The sequence below is a fragment of the Terrapene carolina genome, unplaced genomic scaffold (genome assembly GCF_002925995.2).
Source record: "Terrapene carolina triunguis isolate 2854851 unplaced genomic scaffold, T_m_triunguis-2.0 Scaffold57, whole genome shotgun sequence".
Lineage (NCBI taxonomy): Eukaryota > Metazoa > Chordata > Testudines > Emydidae > Terrapene > Terrapene triunguis.
Genome location: NW_020664408.1, coordinates 825,586 through 844,210, shown reverse-complemented (window position 1 = coordinate 844,210; position 18,625 = coordinate 825,586). Strand labels below are relative to the sequence as shown.

Sequence of the window (18,625 nt, the reverse complement as noted above, 5' to 3'; positions counted from 1 at the left end):
GCAGGCTCTAACTCCTTTCTTCCCTGGTTGGGAAATGGTTCTGCAACCAGAATCTCCTGTTCTTGTGAAGCGGAACTCGGTATGCCTGGGTGAGGCTCACTTGTCTGTGCTTTTCCCAGGGCCGGCTCTAGGCACCAGCAAAACAAGCTGGTGCTTGGGGCGGCACATTTTTAGGGGCGGCATGGCAGGCGCCAGAATGCCGCCCCTAAAAATGTGCCCCGGCCGCCCTAGCTCACCTCCGCTGCCGCTCGCGCGCCGCTACTCGCCCTCCCTCCCAGGCTTGAGAGCCTGGAAGGGAGTGGGAGAAGCGGCACCCGCGCCGCGGCCACTCGGAGTCTCCCCCTCCCTCCCAGGCTCTCAAACCTGGGAGGGAGGGGGAGACTCCGAGTGGCCACGGCGCAGGCGCCGCTTCTCCCCCTCCCTCCTAGGCTTGAGAGCCTGGGGGGAGGAGGCAGGGAAGGGGCAGAGTTGAGGCGGGGTGGGGGGTAATTAAAAAACGGGGGGGAGGGGGGAGGCGGCCAAAATTGTTTTTGCCTTGGGCGGCAAAAATCCTAAAGCCGGCCCTGGCTTTTCCCACTCTTTCTGCAGCAATACTGGCCATTTCCCTCCTCTCAGAAAGGCTGATGATCCTCTGCCTTTCTATCTCTAGGTTGTGCATGAGAACTTCTGATTCCCCTCTCTCTTGAGAGACCTGGGACAGGCTCTTCTCCCCCACTTCTGTGTGCTCTTTTTCCAAAGAGAGTGGGGAAGCCAGTCATCATGAAACCCAAGATTTTTTGGCTGGCCTTTTGCAGCCTCTAACTCTAGTTCTATGCCTGGTGGTCAAAGGGCCTCCAGCTACCATCTTATTTGTAGTCTTTTCTTGTTAGTCTCTGAGTGAGAGAGGACCGCAGCAGGTTACACAAGAAAAACATAAAAGCAATTGTTTTCCAATGTAATCAACTGCTCAGGTGCAGGCTGTTCCCTTTCTTCATTTTGCCACATTCCAAAAAATCTGTTTTTTCAACAAATGCAGTGACTATATAAAGCCAATGTGGCAATTCTTCAACAAAAAAACTTCAAAAACAGACTCCAACGTGAAACTGCAGAACTGGAATTAATTTGCAAACTAGGCCATTAAATTAGGCCTGAATAAAGACTGGGAGTGGATGGGTCATTACAAAACCTAATTTTACCATACTAATTTCCCCCTACTGTTACTCACACCTTCTTGTCAACTGTTTGAAATGGGCCACCCTCATTACCACTAACACAAGTGATTTTTTCCTCCCTTGGTATTCTACTGTTAATTGAATTGTCTCGTTAGACTGACCCCCCCGCCCCCACTTGGTAAGGCAACTCACATCTTTTCATGTACTATGTATATATATATATACCTGCTACTGTATTTTCTACTCCATGCTTCTGATGAAGTGGGTTCTAGCCCATGAAAGCTTATGCCCAAATAAATTTGAGTCTCTATGGTGCCACAAGGACTCCTCGTAGTTTTTTCTAAATGTTTCAGTTTGCCAGAGAGATGTGTGTGTGTGTGCGTGTGTGTGTGTTTTAATTCTGCAATTCTAAGCCATTCTTACTGAGTAGCAACTGAAGTACAAAAACAATGTATATTTTCAAGATGCTAAAAGGAAATTAATTAAAAAGGAGGACACTACACGTCTTTCCCTGTGTGTAACTTTGGAAAACTTTGCTCATTCTGATTTGATGATTTTCAAGGATTCCATTATTAGAAAGCTAGTGCTGACATGCTTTCTTTGCACCTAAAAGTTTATTCATAGATTCATAGATTCATAGATTCTAGGACTGGAAGGGACCTCGAGAGGTCATCGAGTCCAGTCCCCTGCCCGCATGGCAGGACCAAATACTGTCTAGACCATCCCTGATAGACATTTATCTAACCTACTCTTAAATATCTCCAGAGATGGAGATTCCACAACCTCCCTAGGCAATTTATTCCAGTGTTTAACCACCCTGACAGTTAGGAACTTTTTCCTAATGTCCAACCTAGACCTCCCTTGCTGCAGTTTAAGCCCATTGCTTCTTGTTCTATCCTCAGAGGCTAAGGTGAACAAGTTTTCTCCCTCCTCCTTATGACACCCTTTTAGATACCTGAAAACTGCTATCATGTCCCCTCTCAGTCTTCTCTTTTCCAAACTAAACAAACCCAATTCTTTCAGCCTTGCTTCATAGGTCAAGTTGTACAATAGTAGAAACTACTTTTGGTTAACTACACAGATGAAGCTTTCACACAATCTGAATTCTCTCATTGGAAAAAGGCTCAAGTCAAATTTGAGAGGCATCACCATGAAACAGTTGATATACTTCAAAAGACCACAAAGAATGTTGGTGACATGCTAAGATTTCAAAACTATCAGAAGAAAAAGGGAAGAATCTAATAAAAGTATTAAATAGTATATGTTCTCTTGTCAGACAAGAACTTGCCCTGTGAGGCCATTATACTGACAAGCTGAAAATCTGCCCTTAAATGAAGAGGTAGACTGTAACTTTATTCAACGGCTTTGTTTGCAGGCAGAATATAACCCTAATATTTCAAAGTGGCTGAAAGTAAAGATAAATTCTAAGTCCAATTATTCACAGTGAGATTATGGAAATCATGGCTCTTAATTGTGAGGGATAATTTCTGGAATATGGTATACAATTACAGTAGATGAAACAGGCTTCAACAATGAGCAAGTGGTTTTGTCTGTGAAATGAGGAGAACATGAATGTTCATGAAGCATTAATTGTGCTGTACAATGTCACCAGTACAATGGTGGAGGTAATCATATCAGTAATTAAGATATTAATGCATCTAAATCTGAGAATCAACAACTGTCACCAATAGTGCTATGATGATGCTGTTAATATGGCAGGCTTAGTATCGGGTGTAGCAACTACATTGCAACAGGTGGAGTGTGTGTGTGTGTGTGTGTGTGTGTGTGTGTGTGTGTGTGTGTGTGTGTGTACACACACTCAGTGCTACGGGCATACTTTGAATTTGACATGGCAGGATGCTATTAAAAACACTATCCTAAAAGATACTCTTGAAATTGTTTACAAAAATCACCAAATAAATTAAAGAATCATCTGAACTAGATTTTATAGAACATAAAATATGATGTGTTAAGTTTATCACTAGGCATCCATGTCTTCTGTCCAACAAAATGGACTGTGAGGGCAGAAACATTTATTTTAGTTTCCGATAATTACCTTGCATGGTATGCAATTTGGAAGGTTGCTGAAGTCGGTTCAGAAATATCTGAATTTCCTCAGCTAAGCCAAACATCAGCTGTTTTCCAAAGTGGTAAAGCTGATGATGATTTTGGTGGTACCTGCAACCACTGATGTAAGTGAATGTTGTTTCAATGATCTACGTTCTCAACCTTTTTCTTTCCGAGCTCTCCCAACATGCTATAAAAATTCAAGGGCCCAGCTGTGCCACAACAACTGGTTTTCTGCATATAAAAACCAGGGTGAGCGTTAGGGGGTAGCAAGCAGGGCCATTGCCTGGAGATCACCACAGGGGCTCCCACAAAACTACATTGCTCAGACTTCAACTTCAGCCCTGGGTGGTGGGGCTCAGAGCCCTGGGCTTCAGCCCCATGTGGTGGGGCTGCAGCTTTCTGCTTTGGGCCCCAGCGAGTCTAACACTGGCCCTGCTTGGCCCCCCTGAAACCTGCTCGCGGCCCCCCAGGGGGCCCCGGAATTCTGTTTGAGAAACAATGATCTACGTCCATATGAAGGGCTACAGCATTAAAACGTGGCATAGATCCACAATGGGACTATCACTGCTCAACTGGTGTATGATTTAACATGTACCCAAGGACAAAATTGTGGACTTACACCTTACAGATGTTGCAGAAGAATTCATTTCAATAAACCCAGGGTGAAGATCATTGTTGGAACTTTCTGATTTTTAAGTCATTCTTTTACTCTTTTTAAAAATAATGCTTTAATGAGTAGTTTTGTACTATGACTAACTGTGTCCACTTTTAATAAAGGGAGATAAATGAGCTTCGGTGTCCTCTTTAGATATTAATTCAATCCCTAAATTTGTAAGGGGGCTAAAGCCACCTGAAGCCCTCAAGGTCTACAACCCAGTCTTCAAGTGTTGGTATTAAATATCCAATCTCGTTTCTGCCACATAGTAAGGGATGGGGTTTACTTGATTTCCCGAAGGTGTCTGGACTCTAAGCCATCTCCTAAATTAAATATTACCCAACTAGACAAAGGTTTATCTGATTTTGAAAATAATATGTCTTCATAGCATTTTCCCCATAATGTGCTCAAAAATGATAAAGGTTTGCAGAAGGAAGATTACTGTATAATTATTCAATCTTGCGTTTCCACTGTCTTTGGGAGGTTAGACACAATCTTCCTCCCCCTTCCCCCAATTTTTAAATATCCTGTAAATGAATAATTGAATTGGGAAAACCTGTTATCTGCTATGGGCCAGATTGTGAAACCCTTGCTCACTAGGAGCCCTTGGAACAACTTGTTAGAGTAACTGCTCACCAGGGTAAGGAGAATTACAATCTGGTCCTAACCCACTGTGATATTTGCTTGTTGCTCTCACCCCTGCCAAATGACCATGAATATATAGGAGACAATAAATGGACAGACCTCTTAGTTTTGTCAAGGTCCAGATGGCCAGTATTTGTAAAATACATTCACTATGAGAAAGGACTGGAGATGAGAAATGTATCCTAAGATACTGGCAGGAACACTAAGCTACAAGATACCTGAGGTTTTAGCCAAGCTTTTGGGATGCACTTTTGGCTTCTTTCCCACCTCATTTCCAGACAGCTATGAAATTGGTGAACGCCTCGAAGATTCTCCCATTGCAAGGTCACAAATTTGATGACCTTACGAACATTGTTCTCCTTAATAACATCCCCAGTTACCACTCCAGGCTCTTCTTTTTAAAGTCAGCTCCACTTACTCTTGCCCTACATATGAAGCGTGGCATAAAAATTTTATCACATTTGTGGGGGGGGATTGTATTTGCTATTATGCTGGTGAAAACCAGTGTTGTGTTGGCATTGCTAATGCCATTGACTGACGGCACATACACCAGCTTAATGTAGCGGAATAACAAAGAGAATGCCATATCAAGGACTGCAGCATTTGTTTGTGATTCTCTGTTCTTTTATATCCTAGTCATTCAAACAGGCCAAGAGCCAGTATTACTCTTCCCCATTATCATCTACTTAGATTGTTCCTCTTAATAAAAGGATTTTTTTTTTTTTTTAGTTTCCTAGATGATTTTTCCTCTGCTTCCCCCACGCCCTTCATGGAACCCTCTTCCTTTCTCCAAGACTTCCTGTGTTGCATTTTGGATGCTCTCCTGAAGTATGTGAATAGCTCATGTGTAGCTCCCCACTCTCCTTAGGCTGCTGAGGGCAGCATTCCTCTGTTGACAAAATGTCTCCAGTTAGGATCTTCCAGCTGGAGAGCCATTCTAGGAACTTGCATTTCCTGGCTGCCTACTTAGTTTTCAGATTCCTCTGATGTACTAGCTTCACTGTGCAGCAGAGATAGAAAAGTATATTGTAAGTTCAACAGAGGTCACCCAATACAGCATTTTTAGCATGGCTGATGATTCACACTTACCCTCAAATGCATTGGGTGCATACTGGTGAGCACCATGGCTGATTTTATACACTAGGGGCCCAATCCTGCTCCAGTTGAAGTTAACTGGAATTTTGCTATTTATTTCACAGGGAGCAGAAGCAGGTGCTAGGGGTCGACTCCTGTGAAATGCTAAGCACCTCCAAGCAGTCGAGTGCCCTACACTCTCATTGACTTCAACAGGAGCTGATCTAAAGGGAGTGGAACCATTCCTGTTGACTTCAGTGAGCTTGGAATTAGCACCATAAGCACCATGAAGGAGGCAGTGGACAACTTTCCAGGATTGGGCCCTATGAGATGAGGCAACTCTAGCAATGTACTGGAATGAAGGTTTGATCCTTTATATGGCTGAGGTGTAGAAGAGTGGTTACATCTAGAATCAGAAATCTGCCAGACCTGATTGTATCATATATCTACGGTTACTTGGCTGCCTGGCTTCTAGAAGATAGAAAAATGTTAACCTATCAGTGCAAATCTCTTAACTTTAACTGAAAAAATCCTTTGAAAACGAAATAACACATAATATAAACATTAGAAAGCATTATTTTTTCCCCTTACAACTCTAGTATTTATCCATTTGTGGTATAATCGTTTGTTTAATAACAATTTTATTAATGAAAACAAATACCAAACACTGTGCTAAAGCCCAGTACATTCTTTCTCTTTAACTTGAACTAGTTGACAGTTTGTTTCCCTGCGAAGGCTTACCTATAGTATAATTCTCATTTAGTACGCAATGAGGGGAGAATATACACTCCCACCTGACTATTTTGAAAATACCCATTTAGGACACAAGCAGACTCAAATCCTGAGCTGGGTGGTGCTCCGCTGGCATTGCTGGCCTTAGGAGAATGACACCAGTGTAAGGGGATTGTTGGGTGGGATAGAGCCAGTGTTGCAGCTGATATAGATCAGCTGGATGTATATGTAGGGTGTCCCAATGTCCTGATGATGCCCAGCTAGAGTCCTGGGCCCAATGGCTACTGCAACAAGCTAAAGCAATGCATAGGGTGACTAGCCAGGATCCAGAAAGCATACAAGTATCTTAATGCCTCCCTGTGCCCCAATCCTGTGCAGTCCTGTGGGCATTCTACTTTCTATTCCCCTGTCAACTTTCCTTGGTCTGAGTACTGCCCTCTTCTTGGTTTCTTTATACAGTCTGGCTGAGTTTGGGGTGAGAGCCTTCTCTGTAGGACTTGCCATTCAAAACAGCCTTTCTTCTCTTCCCAGATTGTCTAATTATGGACAATATGGACAATGGGCTAACAATATCACTTTCCCTTAGCCCTCTATCTTATAATTCTGTCACCTGCAGCTGCTGTTTAACTCTACAAAGCACTTGGGATATTGGTCTATACAAAATAAAGTTTAATTTATTCTTTCATCATTGTTCAGCAGAGAATGTAAGGGTTATAAAAGAAACAGGGTCATGCTGAAATCTTAGGTGCACAAGGTGTAAAGCATAGCGCACACATAGTGTATATAGAAAGAAGTAATTGGTACATGTACCAGTGTAAACAGTTTGTTTTGGATCAATATTCTGTTCCTTAGTCATTTTAAGACTTCAAATGTTGACCTGTAGGTCTCCAATGTGAGCCCAGCTCTTGGCAGCAGTGACTCAAAGTTACTGCCATCTGATATCTGTTTGATCAGTATAAAATGGAATTGATGGGTTCTGTTCCAGTTGTGGGTAGTGTCTAAACCCCCTTTGCAATTGGCACTTTTGTTGGATGTCTTCGGGAGAAAGGCCAAGAATTGTATAGGCATTTCCAGTATCAGAAATTTTTCTAAATCGGAGAAAAATGGCAGGGGAGGGAGGATTGGGGGAAGATTTATACTAATACTGCTCAGGCTGTGTTTGTTCTGAGGATGGCACTTAAGTCTTCAGAGCTGTCAATTTGACACACTTTCCCCACAGTAATTTCACTTAAAAATTGCCTCATAAGCCAGAATTCTCTGCCAAATACTCTTGTCCAGTGACTGGACTGGGATCTGGGATGTGCCATGGAGTGGAAGCTGGGAGGATGTCTCCTCTCCCCAGGCCATTTGCTTTATGGCTGATTCCACGGGGTAATGACTGGAGTAAATTTTGGAGTCAGAGCATCCTTTGCAAGACTGGAAGAGCTGTATGACAGCAGAGCCTCTGAACCCACCACTCCCTCATGCCCAGCCTCCTCACTCCACAGTACAAAGGGTGCTCACCGCCTATGTGGCCTCCCCAAACTCTTGCCATGCACCCTTGTTATGCAGAGTTGTATCAGGGCTATTATAATAGGGCTCCCTGCATCAGCAGGTGTTGGGGGAAGACAGGGGAAGACTGATATTTTTAAATAAGTCTAGTGCTATTGAAATGGATAGTTTCTAGCACCAGTTACAATAATTAGTTCATTATCATCTTTTACTGGTTGCAACTTTTGGCTGGATTAAGCCGCTTACCCTTCACTGCTACAGAACGGGATGAGTAACAGACTTCGGGTTTCTCCTGTAAAGGAAAGCTCTCCATTGGGCATGTCTCCTACTTGGAGGGGTAACAAAAACCTGGAGAAAGTGCAGGGAAATATTTCATGTGCAATAAAGTCCTTGATTACAAGCTCTATTTTTATTAAATATGCCAATGTAGTCCTGTGAGATTGGAACATGGTGATTAATACATTTGAGGCAATTAGGCTTTAAGTCACAGTCCTTACATTTGTTTGGTACTTTCTGTAGCATGTACACATACTGGCACAGTTAGTCTGCATTGAGGTGTAATTTATCTGTCTGCATTCTGAGTCAGTGAGTTCCCTCAGGGCACCTCTGACTACTTTACTCTCATAACCCTCAAGGGGTATACTGGGTGTAGTTCATATTTTCCTTGCTCTAGAAATCAAGTTACAAAGTAAAACTGACTGTGACCCTCAAAATCTAGCAGCCAGCAGTTCCCATTACAAGTAACAATACACTTTTCTTGCTCATGAACTGATAGTTAATATTCTATACCATTATCACAGTATCTCAATTAAAATATAGTCACCAGGCTGCAGTTTCACAGCCATTCTGCTGAAAAATATTTTCATTTTTGTTACTATTAGAAGATTGGCGACCATCTCATGCTTGGGGGGCATGTCAAATGGGGACTGTCTCAAAGCCTGTGATTTCTGAGCTCAGAGACCAGCTCAAACCCTGGGCCATTTAATAGTAAACATTTGAGGATTTTTAAAAAAAGCTATGGAACTGACTTTATTCCAACTTGGTTTGATTTATACATTTAATTAAGACTTACAAACCTAACCAAGTCTAAAGACTGTATGTACTGTTCAGTAACTTACTGTGCTGTTTGAGAAATTCCTTTTTGTATTGTGTTGTTTGACAACTAATTTATAATTACACACAAAAAACTCATTAAAAGAACATTATTAAGGTTTCAAAATCAAACACTAAAAAAATGGGAAACACCAGAATTAAGGCTGACCTGCTTCATTTGTTGCAGGAGTTGGAATACGTGTACTATTTAGGGTGACCAGATCTCCCGATTTTATAGGGACAGTCCTGTTTTTTGGATCTTTTTCTTATATAGGCTCCTATTACTCCCCACCCACTGTCCTGATTTTTCACACTTGCTGTCTGGTCACCCTAGTACTATTTGTAGTACTGGGGCAGGCTGTTCTAGGCACACCCATAACTGTAGGCCGTCCCCTTCAGGTAAAGGGGAGGAACCACTGAGCCCAGGCTACAATTGATTCTTGGGGCAACAAATGAAAAAACAGGCCTGGGAGTGAGATCAGAGGTAAAGAATGAGCGATTGAGAGGTGGATAAGGAGCAGAGTACCCCAGACAGCACCAACTGCTCCTCAAAGGGGTCTAGGAAGTCAGTGGACATGGAGGAACTCTGCTCAGAGGCATAACTGGACAAGGGAACAGAAATAGGCCCCACAGTTGTGAAGCACTTCCCCTCAAACTTCCTCCTCTTGGAGTGATGGATGGCCATCTTGGCCAGTGTCAGGAGGAGGTCCTGTGACTTTGTGGGGCCACGGATGGGCTGTGCATAGGTCAGGAGATGTGAGCAAAAATGCAACCAGAACCTCAGTAAGAGGTTCAGGAGGAGCTAGAAGAGGGGCTGCAACCTGATGCACCCTATATAGATGTGCACCAGAGTCTCCGTCTCACTGCAAAAGGGACAGGTGTTGGGGGAGTCCTTGAACTGCACCAGGTACATGCCTGGGCTCACAGCACCATGGATGAGCCACCAACCCAGTGGGCCATGGAACCAGAGAGGAGTACAGAGTGGCCCACTGAGGTTCCTCGCCCTCTGCTGGTAGGAAAATGGATAATGAATCAGGCAGGGGATTGCAGGAAGAAAAAGTTTGGTCTCATGGTTAAGGTAGTTGAATGCTGCCCTGGAGAAATGGATTCTATTCATGTTTCTGCCACAGAGGCCTAGACCCTGAAAGGTATTAATGCACCTAATTCCCATTGAAATCAATGGCCATTCACAAATAAATTGTTTGCCTAAATGTACTAGAAGTAGCCACAATCTTACAAACACTTTTACAAGTGAAGTAACTTTACATACTGAACTCAGACTGTCTACATGCGCCATTGTTTGCAGAATCATTGTCTATACTGTTTTTATGATTTCCACACATTTGAAATCTCTGCTGTTCTCAAAGGCATCTGGGGAGAAAAAATCCAAAAGGTGAAATTGACTAAACAAAAGTAAAACTCACTAGCCTTTCTCCCAGCATAGAGAAATACAAAGGGAAAAAAAATTATCAGCATTTATTGTGAAAATTAAATTATATTTACAGTTACTTTTAGATATTAGATTTTATTAGTAAATGTTGGTGAATGTCAATTTCACCATACACTGACAAACAGATGAAAAAATATTTCCATTGATAATTGAAATTTACAGACAGGTAAAGCAAGAAAAAGGCTGCTGAGAACTTCTTAGAGTTGGATTTAAGGATATTTACTTTGTATATTTAGATTGTGATGTTGACAATTTGTGTTTTAATGGTTGTACAGTTTTAACTTTTTGAATCTCAGTGTCTACTGTCATTGAATAATTATCAGACCCCCCTCATTGTCTGATCCCCCTATCATTTCCAACAGTTGTAAAAATTTAAATTGATAAAAATTGAAAAAAATATTAAAACTGATAATTCTGCACAACTGTGAAAATCTAAATTGATACAAAAATACTTAAAAATAAACATTGATAATTCCATTGAAATTATAAAAACTTGAATTCTGTCAAGCCTAGTTTTAATTATCTCAGAGATTAACACAGGTAATGATTTTTTGTAATTTAATTTTTCAACTGCCATTTTCTTTGAAATTATGCACATATATCTTCCAAGTTCCAACTATTTTGTATCTGTATAGGCTTCAGAGACAGGATGTTCTGGTTCAGCCTCTGGTCTTGCCTTTGACCCCTCTGGGCCTCCCCATCAGTTATGCTTTATGTTCTGGTTATCTAATCTCCCTTCTTCAGCCACTCAGGGTGGTTTTGTAACTTGGCTTCTCATAGCTTTTCTGAACCAGCAAGCTGCAGGACTCTTACCCTACTGAATAATAGACATAATAGAGTAAATAATTCACATAGAAATAACCACACAACTCTATAGATCAAAGACCTGTAACAATGTTCTTTCCACCCCCCTTTTAATTAGAAAGGAACAGCTATTAACCTTGGAACTATTCTTCATGTTCAAGTCTTTTTTTGCTCCTACCACTAATAAATGAGTTAATTGTGAAGGGCTTTGCATATTTCTGTGTAAAGTGCCATGTAAGTATAATTTGTGTTGTGTTGTAAACAGGTTCACGGAACTCGTTTACAAGGACATATGCCAAATGTAACAACAGTTATCCAACACAGCGTTTCCATCCTACCCCAGAGCTGGCTGCATTCCAGTGGTGGGTGAAAGGAGTTATAATTTATAAAGGGATGTTGGTGATCTTCCCGGAGGATATACATGATGTAAAATACAGCACTACCTCTGCTGCAGTAGTGACACTATCTTGGCCACCTGAATGGAGTGTTATTAGGCTGGATTCATTTTAACTCTACCCGTTTTTATTCTCCTTGCAATAACACAATGTCATATTCCAACCCATAGGGAATAAAGGAATCTCTTTATCAAATCACAGCGAATAAGCCATTTGCCTGTGTACACTTAAACAGCTTTAAGAGACCAGACTGATATCTCAATACTAGCCAAAACAGATACCCTAGCGGGACGTGCTTAACTGAAGAGACTCCAGAAGAAGGAAGCCTAGGACGAAGACCCACTCCGATTCCTTTAAACTGGGGGTAACTAGAGTGAGGAGGAGAGGAACCAAAGCGATCAGAGGGGTGTGTGTGTGTGTGAGTCGATCTTGTGTCAAAGCTGCTACGTTCGCTGACCGTCACCCCCCACCCCACAGAGCCCCCCTGCTGCTGTTGGCTGACACCACTTCCACCGCCTCCTGTCTGAGCCAAACCCTGCTGCAATTCAGCGCAAGCTCCTAAATCCTCCTCCACTTTCCTAGCCGGAGCAGCAGCAGGAGGCGCAGGAGCTCAGCGGATCTGGCAGGGTGTCCAGTGAGCGCGCTGGATTGTCTCCCTCCTCTGCTGATCATGGCTTGAGCTCGGCTGCCGGTGGAGGTGCCCGGGGTGGGGGAAGGGCTGGGTCCGGCTGCTCCCTGCAGGGGGAGCCAGGCTGCCACTTAGGTCCCGGGCGCCAAGCGCAGGTGCTGCCGCTGTTACCTTTACCTCCGGGGGAGGGCAGGGGGCTGGCGTTGCAGGTTGAGGCTGCCGAGAGAGGCGCACGCGGAAGGGAGTGGGGAACGCTCCCCGCCCCTTTCCCCCGGTACGTGCAGCAGCAGGAGCCGAGGCGAGCTGCAGCCTCGGGAGAGAGGAAGAGGCGCCGCCACGCACTGGAGCGAGCTTCTCCCGGGCGCAGCGGCTCTCGGGGCTTCTCCCGCAGCCCGGCGGGCCCCGGGGTGGGGGGACTCGCCCCCCGTGGCGCGGAGCCAGATGTGCGGGGCCGGGGGCTGGAAGGAGCCAGCCAAGCGGTGCCGTGAGCTCTGCCCTGCGGGGCCGCTGCCCCCGGCTTGCCCGCGGGACCCGTAGCGGGTGCTGGGGCAGGGAAGCCGCAGCGTGGCCGTGCGGAGCGGAGGCGGCTTTGCAGAGGCTTCCCCGAGGCGGCTCGGCGCCGGCTGTGCGGGGCTGGGGCAGGCTCGGTTGCGGCGGCTGCCGGCGGAGGGGTCTCGGCCGAGCGCGGCTTGAAGCGCAGGACAGGGGGGTCCCGGGCTGCGTGGGCGGCTCGGGTCGCCCTCCCCTGGCGTGCGGAGCCCGCGGCGCAGTCGGCAGCTCCGTGCTAGCTTTGAAGCGCCCGGCCCCATCCCACCCCCTCGGCTCTCTATGTGAGGCTCCCGGATGGCGATAGACCGGCGACGCGAAGCGGCTGGCGGAGGCCGGCAGCTGCCCGAGGAGAACGGGTCCCTGCCGGCCGGGGAGGCGGGCTCGGCGGCAGCAGCGACGCTGGCGGTGGCTCCCCCCGCGACCGCGGAGATCCAGACCCTGCCGCCGCCTGCCGCCGGCTCCTGCAGCCCCCTGCTGCTGGACTACGATGGCTCGGTGCTGCCTTTCCTCGGCGGGCTGGGCGGCGGGTACCAGAGGACCCTGGTGCTGCTGACTTGGATCCCGGCCCTTTTCATCGGCTTCAGCCAGTTCTCGGATTCCTTCTTGCTGGACCAGCCGGACTTCTGGTGCCGGGAGCCGGACGGGCAGGGCAACGGGACGGACAACTTGACCCGGGGCCTGGCTAACCACAGCCAGAGCAGCAGCGCCGGGATGCTGGGGGCCCCGGCGCTGCCCACCCCGCCGCCGGGAGACAACGCCAGCCAATGCCACTGCCACGAGTGGTACTACCTGATCAGAGCCGGTCTCGTCCAGAACGTCGTGAGCAAGGTAAGGAGCAGGGGGTCTCCCTCTTGAGCATCCCCAGCCTCTGGCATCCCCCTCCCGCAGCGCCGCTCCCGCACTGCACCCCTGGCCGCTCTGCTCCAGGGCATTTGGCTTATTTGCAGTCCTTAACTTGTGCCAGGGCTGAGCCCCGGCACCTCTAGGCTTGGCCGTTCATAGCCCTGGTACCTCTGGGCTTGTTGCCTCAGTTATGAAAGTAAAAAAATTGCTTGAGCCCCAGCACCTAATTGCTTGAGCCTGGGCACCCCTTTCATTACAAATTAAGCACTGCTTATTTGTTCCTCCAAGCAGGGGCGCTGGAACAATTTGTATAGTGGAGGTGCCTAGAGCCATTGAACCAAAATATAAACACTTTATATGATGGAAACCACTTAAAGCCAGGGGGTGCCTGAGCATCTCTAGTTCCAGCACCTATACCTCCAAGCTCATTAACACAAGCCAGCCTCACAACTGCATAGGTTGATCTGAGGGGCTGCAGAAGCTGGAGGACAAAATAAGCAAGGTGGGTTTGACTGTGGAATCGTTCCTCCCCCCGGGGAGAAGGGATGCCCCTCTTAAACTTGTGCTCAGACATCCAGGAGGGAAAGCAGGCTGGGAGGCAACTAGCCGGTGTCTGGGTCACATGCTTCTGAACCCTTATCTACTTCCTGAATGCCAGATTCTTTATAGGTTTGTTTTTCTAATGGGACTGGCATGAAGGAGATATATTACCGGCAGGTGTTGGTCAGAAGTTACACCCAGCTGTGTCATTGAACCTGAATCCTTAACTCGCAACAGCTCTTGTTAATGTAATTCTGGGCCTCTCCTAAACACAATTGCCAGTATTGCCCATTTCTGTGGCTGTTTTGAACATGCATATACACAGTTCACTGAAGAATAGGTTGGCACCACTGGGTTTGTCATGAAGCATTTGAATCCACACATCCAGAAGCAAAAGCAATCAATAACCCATTAGCCAGCTAGCCTTGAATAAATCCCATGCTTTGTATCCTGATGTACTCTTTGAATTAATGTATTTTAAACCTGAACCTTTTTCCCTTTCCTCCTCTTTCCTACCTAGTCCAATATTCTAGACTTCTGTCTCAGGTTTACGTTTGAATGCATTTTTGTTATTAAGTTACAAAGTCGCGAGGGACAAGAAATAGGACATGGGGTCTACAGTCAGTGGTTTATTTACTGATAAACTCATCTAATCTTCACAGTTTTCAGTGCTAGCACTAATCTCTCAAGAGCTACAAATCCATTGGGCTAATGAAAAGACTATTTTAAAATAAAACCTTTCTACAGGTGTATCATGGTTGCCACCAAACAGCAAAAAGAAAACACTTTTAAACAGAGAACCTCAAGTCATGATATAGGCTTCCCCTGTACCAATGCAGCATATTAAGTAGATCAGTTTTAGATTACACAACAAGCTTCTTTTCTGCAAAAGCTTTGAGGGTGGCAGTTAGTGAGGAACGTAGCACGAGTGGTATGCACTGTGAAATATAAGTATTTCTTTTTTGTTTTTAGTAAAGGAATAAAGGGAGACATGCATTTTAGGTATAGAAATCATTCTAGTCAAAAGGAAAAATGTATACATATAAAATGCTTTATTGCATAAAGTAATCCTGTAAATTATAAATATGGTTTATAGTAAAAGCTACAATGAACGGATAGTATTTCCATATATGCTAATTAGCATATGTATAGGATCACTTTGCCTTTACACGTGATGAATTTTAATATATGTTTGTTATTTACGGTAGCAGTGGTGCAAAAGTCTTTTTTGTACCATCTGTGTACAATTCTCATTGATATTAGTAAACAGCTGTAGCTCATGAGATATAAAATGAAAATGTTACATCATGATAGTTCCCTTAATCTCAAACCCCCAAAGCTCAGCAAAAATTAGTTCTCACATGGGAACTTTGTTTGGATTAACTCTGCTGCATTGCTTTCCTCAGTTAGATATGCAGTAATCAAATGACCAGTCTGGTTGCTCTTCTTGCAGCCAGCACAGGCTCATATCGGTTGTTGGAAATCATTTCAGTTTTTCAGCATGTCCCTTAAAGTGTACATGGTGTGAAAAAATCAACCAGATATAGAGCAAGCAAATAAACCCGAGAAAAATTCACAAGCATAATGGGTCAAAAATCTGTCATATCCCTTCTGCAAAGATGAACGCACACACTGAATTTAGTGTTATGTGATCTAAAACTGCAAATCTGAAATTGTGTTTGATGGAAACAGATTATCTTCTGTTATGACTGGAGACTGAGCTATGCATATGTTCTAGGGCAGTGGTTTTCAACCTGTGGTCTGTGGACCCCCAGGCGTCTGTAGACTGTGTCTAAGATTTCTAAAGGGGTTCACACCTCCATTTAAAAAATTTTTTAGGGGTCCACAAATGAAAAAAGTTTGAAAACCACTGGTCTAGGGCAGTGGTTCTCAGCCAGGGGTACACATACCCTTGGGGGTATGCAGAGGTCTTCCAGGGGGTACATCAACTCATCTAGATATTTGCCTGGTTTTACAACAGGCTACATAAAAAGCACTAGCGAAGTCAGTACAGACTAAAATTTCATATAGACAATGACTTGTTTATACAGCTCTATATATTATGCACTGAAATGTAAGTACGATATTTATATTCCAATTGATTTATTTTATAAATTATGTGTTTAAAAATGAGAATGTAAGCAATTTTTCAGTAACTGTGTGCTAGGACACTTGTATTTTTATGTCTGATTTTGTAAGCAAGCAAGCAAGTGAGGTGAAACTTGGGGGTACGCAAGACAAATCAGACTCCTGAAAGGGGTTCAGTAGTCTGGAAAGGTTGAGAGCCACTGTTCTAGGGCAAGCTCTTATGCCTAAAGCAGGGAGATAGCAATCCTAAAATACTGTGTCTGTGTGTATAAAACCTTATTAAAATGCTGAGAATCTTTTGAAACTTATTGTGAAGTTGACAATAAAAAGAGCAGAGAGCATTACTCTTTTATCCTGTAGGCTACAGCCGTGTTAAAAAAATGCATTCCTTGGAACAATTTAGCACATAGGGCAAATAGATTTTAATGGATAAATAAACAGCTGCAGTCCCTGCTGTCTTGTTTAATAAAAAACAACTTTAACAGACTTCAGAGGGTTTTTTTAAGTATAGTTTTTATTTTTGGTGTGTGTTTGCTTCTTAAAACTTGGCAGATCTTTCCCACTAAGCTGTAATACTATATAATTACAATTATGGCATTTTCTAAGGGTCAGGATGCCTTTTCAGTTTTGGTTTATTACAAAGGAATGGGGAAGACGCACACACAACAAAGCATCATTTCACCCTGGCTCAATCTTTCTCAGGTGAATCCATGGGAGTTTTGTCATTGACTTAACTGGGAGCAGGATTGGGCCATAACTGCTAATTCCCATATAGGTATTCCAGCTTTCTTTGTAAAATGGAGCTGCACTGACTTGTTCAGAAAGATGGATGCTCAGGTCTCCCTCTTCTTCCCCCCTTCCTCCCCCCCAACTAAATAAACTTGCTCTTATCGCATAATGTTCCAATCTATCTAAATAGAGTTTTATGTAATGTAACTTGGACTAATATACACTCAGCTGTGTGGTAGCCAGGGGTTATATTGAAACAGCACACAGAGAGCCAAAAAAGTGTAAATAAAAAAAGGCACTTTAACTCAGCCAGTATATCCCCTATTTTTAATCTGCGTTGCTCCCAAGTAATAGAGGAAGAAAAGTGAGCTCTGTCACGTTCACCTACAATATCTCAGCCAAAAATTATTCATGTTTTTGGTGCAAAGTGTATTTTGAACTTCGTTACTTTTTGTTTTGTTGCTCTCTACTTGTTTTGTGTGTGTGTTTGGAATGCCACCTTCCTTTGTTCGTCTCTGGCAGGCAGTTGTCCATTTAATTAAATGGGTCACTTTAACTAGCTTCCCACCCTCTTTCCTCCTTTAATGGATTGCAGCCTCTTGCCCTATGTTATGCCTGGGACTTGCAGGGTTGAGGTCTTGTCACTTTCAGCACAGCTTTTCAGGGTATCCATTTCTGCCTCTTCTTGGGTCTTTGTTGGTTGTAGGGTTGAGTTAGCTGATTGATTAGTCTGCAGCAGAATGCTGGTTTCCTGGGTCCATGCATCATTCCTTGCCTTTTTGATATTTTTCAAGAAAGGCAAAGCTGTTCCAGGCATGAACGAAGCACTGAACTCTTGACTGAGTTGCACGGGGAGCTGCTTTTGAAAGTGCTGTCAGTCATGAGGAGCTGGAAAGAGTAAAAAGGACCACACCGTTTATTATTTAATATTGTTGAAATAATTACAAAGAAGAAACTAACTACATAATTCAACCACAAGAATCTCAATGGCCATATTAAATCACAGATCTGGGTTAATGTCCTGATTCAGTGCATAAATCATGGACCTTGACATGGTACTTTAATTAATCTTCTTCTCTAGATGTATTTATATATTATTACAGTTGTTAAATGTTACTTTGAGAACTTGGACTTGTTTGTTTCTCTCAACATTCACTTGTCTTGCGTAGATATCGGATGCAAATTTAGATGCGTGTACTTCCTGTTCATAAATGTCCTGGGCTGAATAAATTCTTGAGACAAAAAAAGTATCAGTAATTATAATATCCACCCCCTTATATGGTACTTTTCATCTCTAGATCTCAAAGCACTTTCCAAAGGAAGTTCCGTATATAGTCGTTCATTAGCCCGTTTGTTTATAAGCCAACCCCCCAAGATGGATAGGTAAAAATAGCAAAAAATGTATGACCGTTTCATAAGCTGACTCTATATTTCAGGGGTTGGCAAACTTTGGCTCCTGGCCCATTAGGGTAAGCCGCTAGCGGGCCTGGACGTTTTGTTTAGCTGGAGCGTTCACAGGCATGGAGCCCCTCAGCTCCCACTGTCTGCGGTTTGCTGTTCCCAGCCCATGAGAGCTGCGGGAAGCAGCTCCTATTGGCTGGGAAAGGTGAACCGTGGCCACAGGGAGCCGAGGGGCTCCATGGCTGCAGACGCTCTAGGTAAACAAAACAACAATGTATTAGATATTCA

General features: G+C 44.1%; 1 protein-coding gene across 1 annotated transcript in view; it reads left to right on the top strand.

The window, feature by feature from the left end:
* The first annotated feature begins 13,030 nt into the window (after window positions 1-13,030).
* The window catches only part of LOC113407926 (solute carrier family 22 member 23-like), a 176,748-nt gene continuing 171,153 nt past the window's right edge, over window positions 13,031-18,625 (top strand). Inside the window, exon 1 of the mRNA XM_026658906.1 lies at window positions 13,031-13,564. Coding sequence (XP_026514691.1) covers window positions 13,031-13,564 — 534 coding nt within the window. The remainder of the gene's footprint in view (window positions 13,565-18,625) is intronic.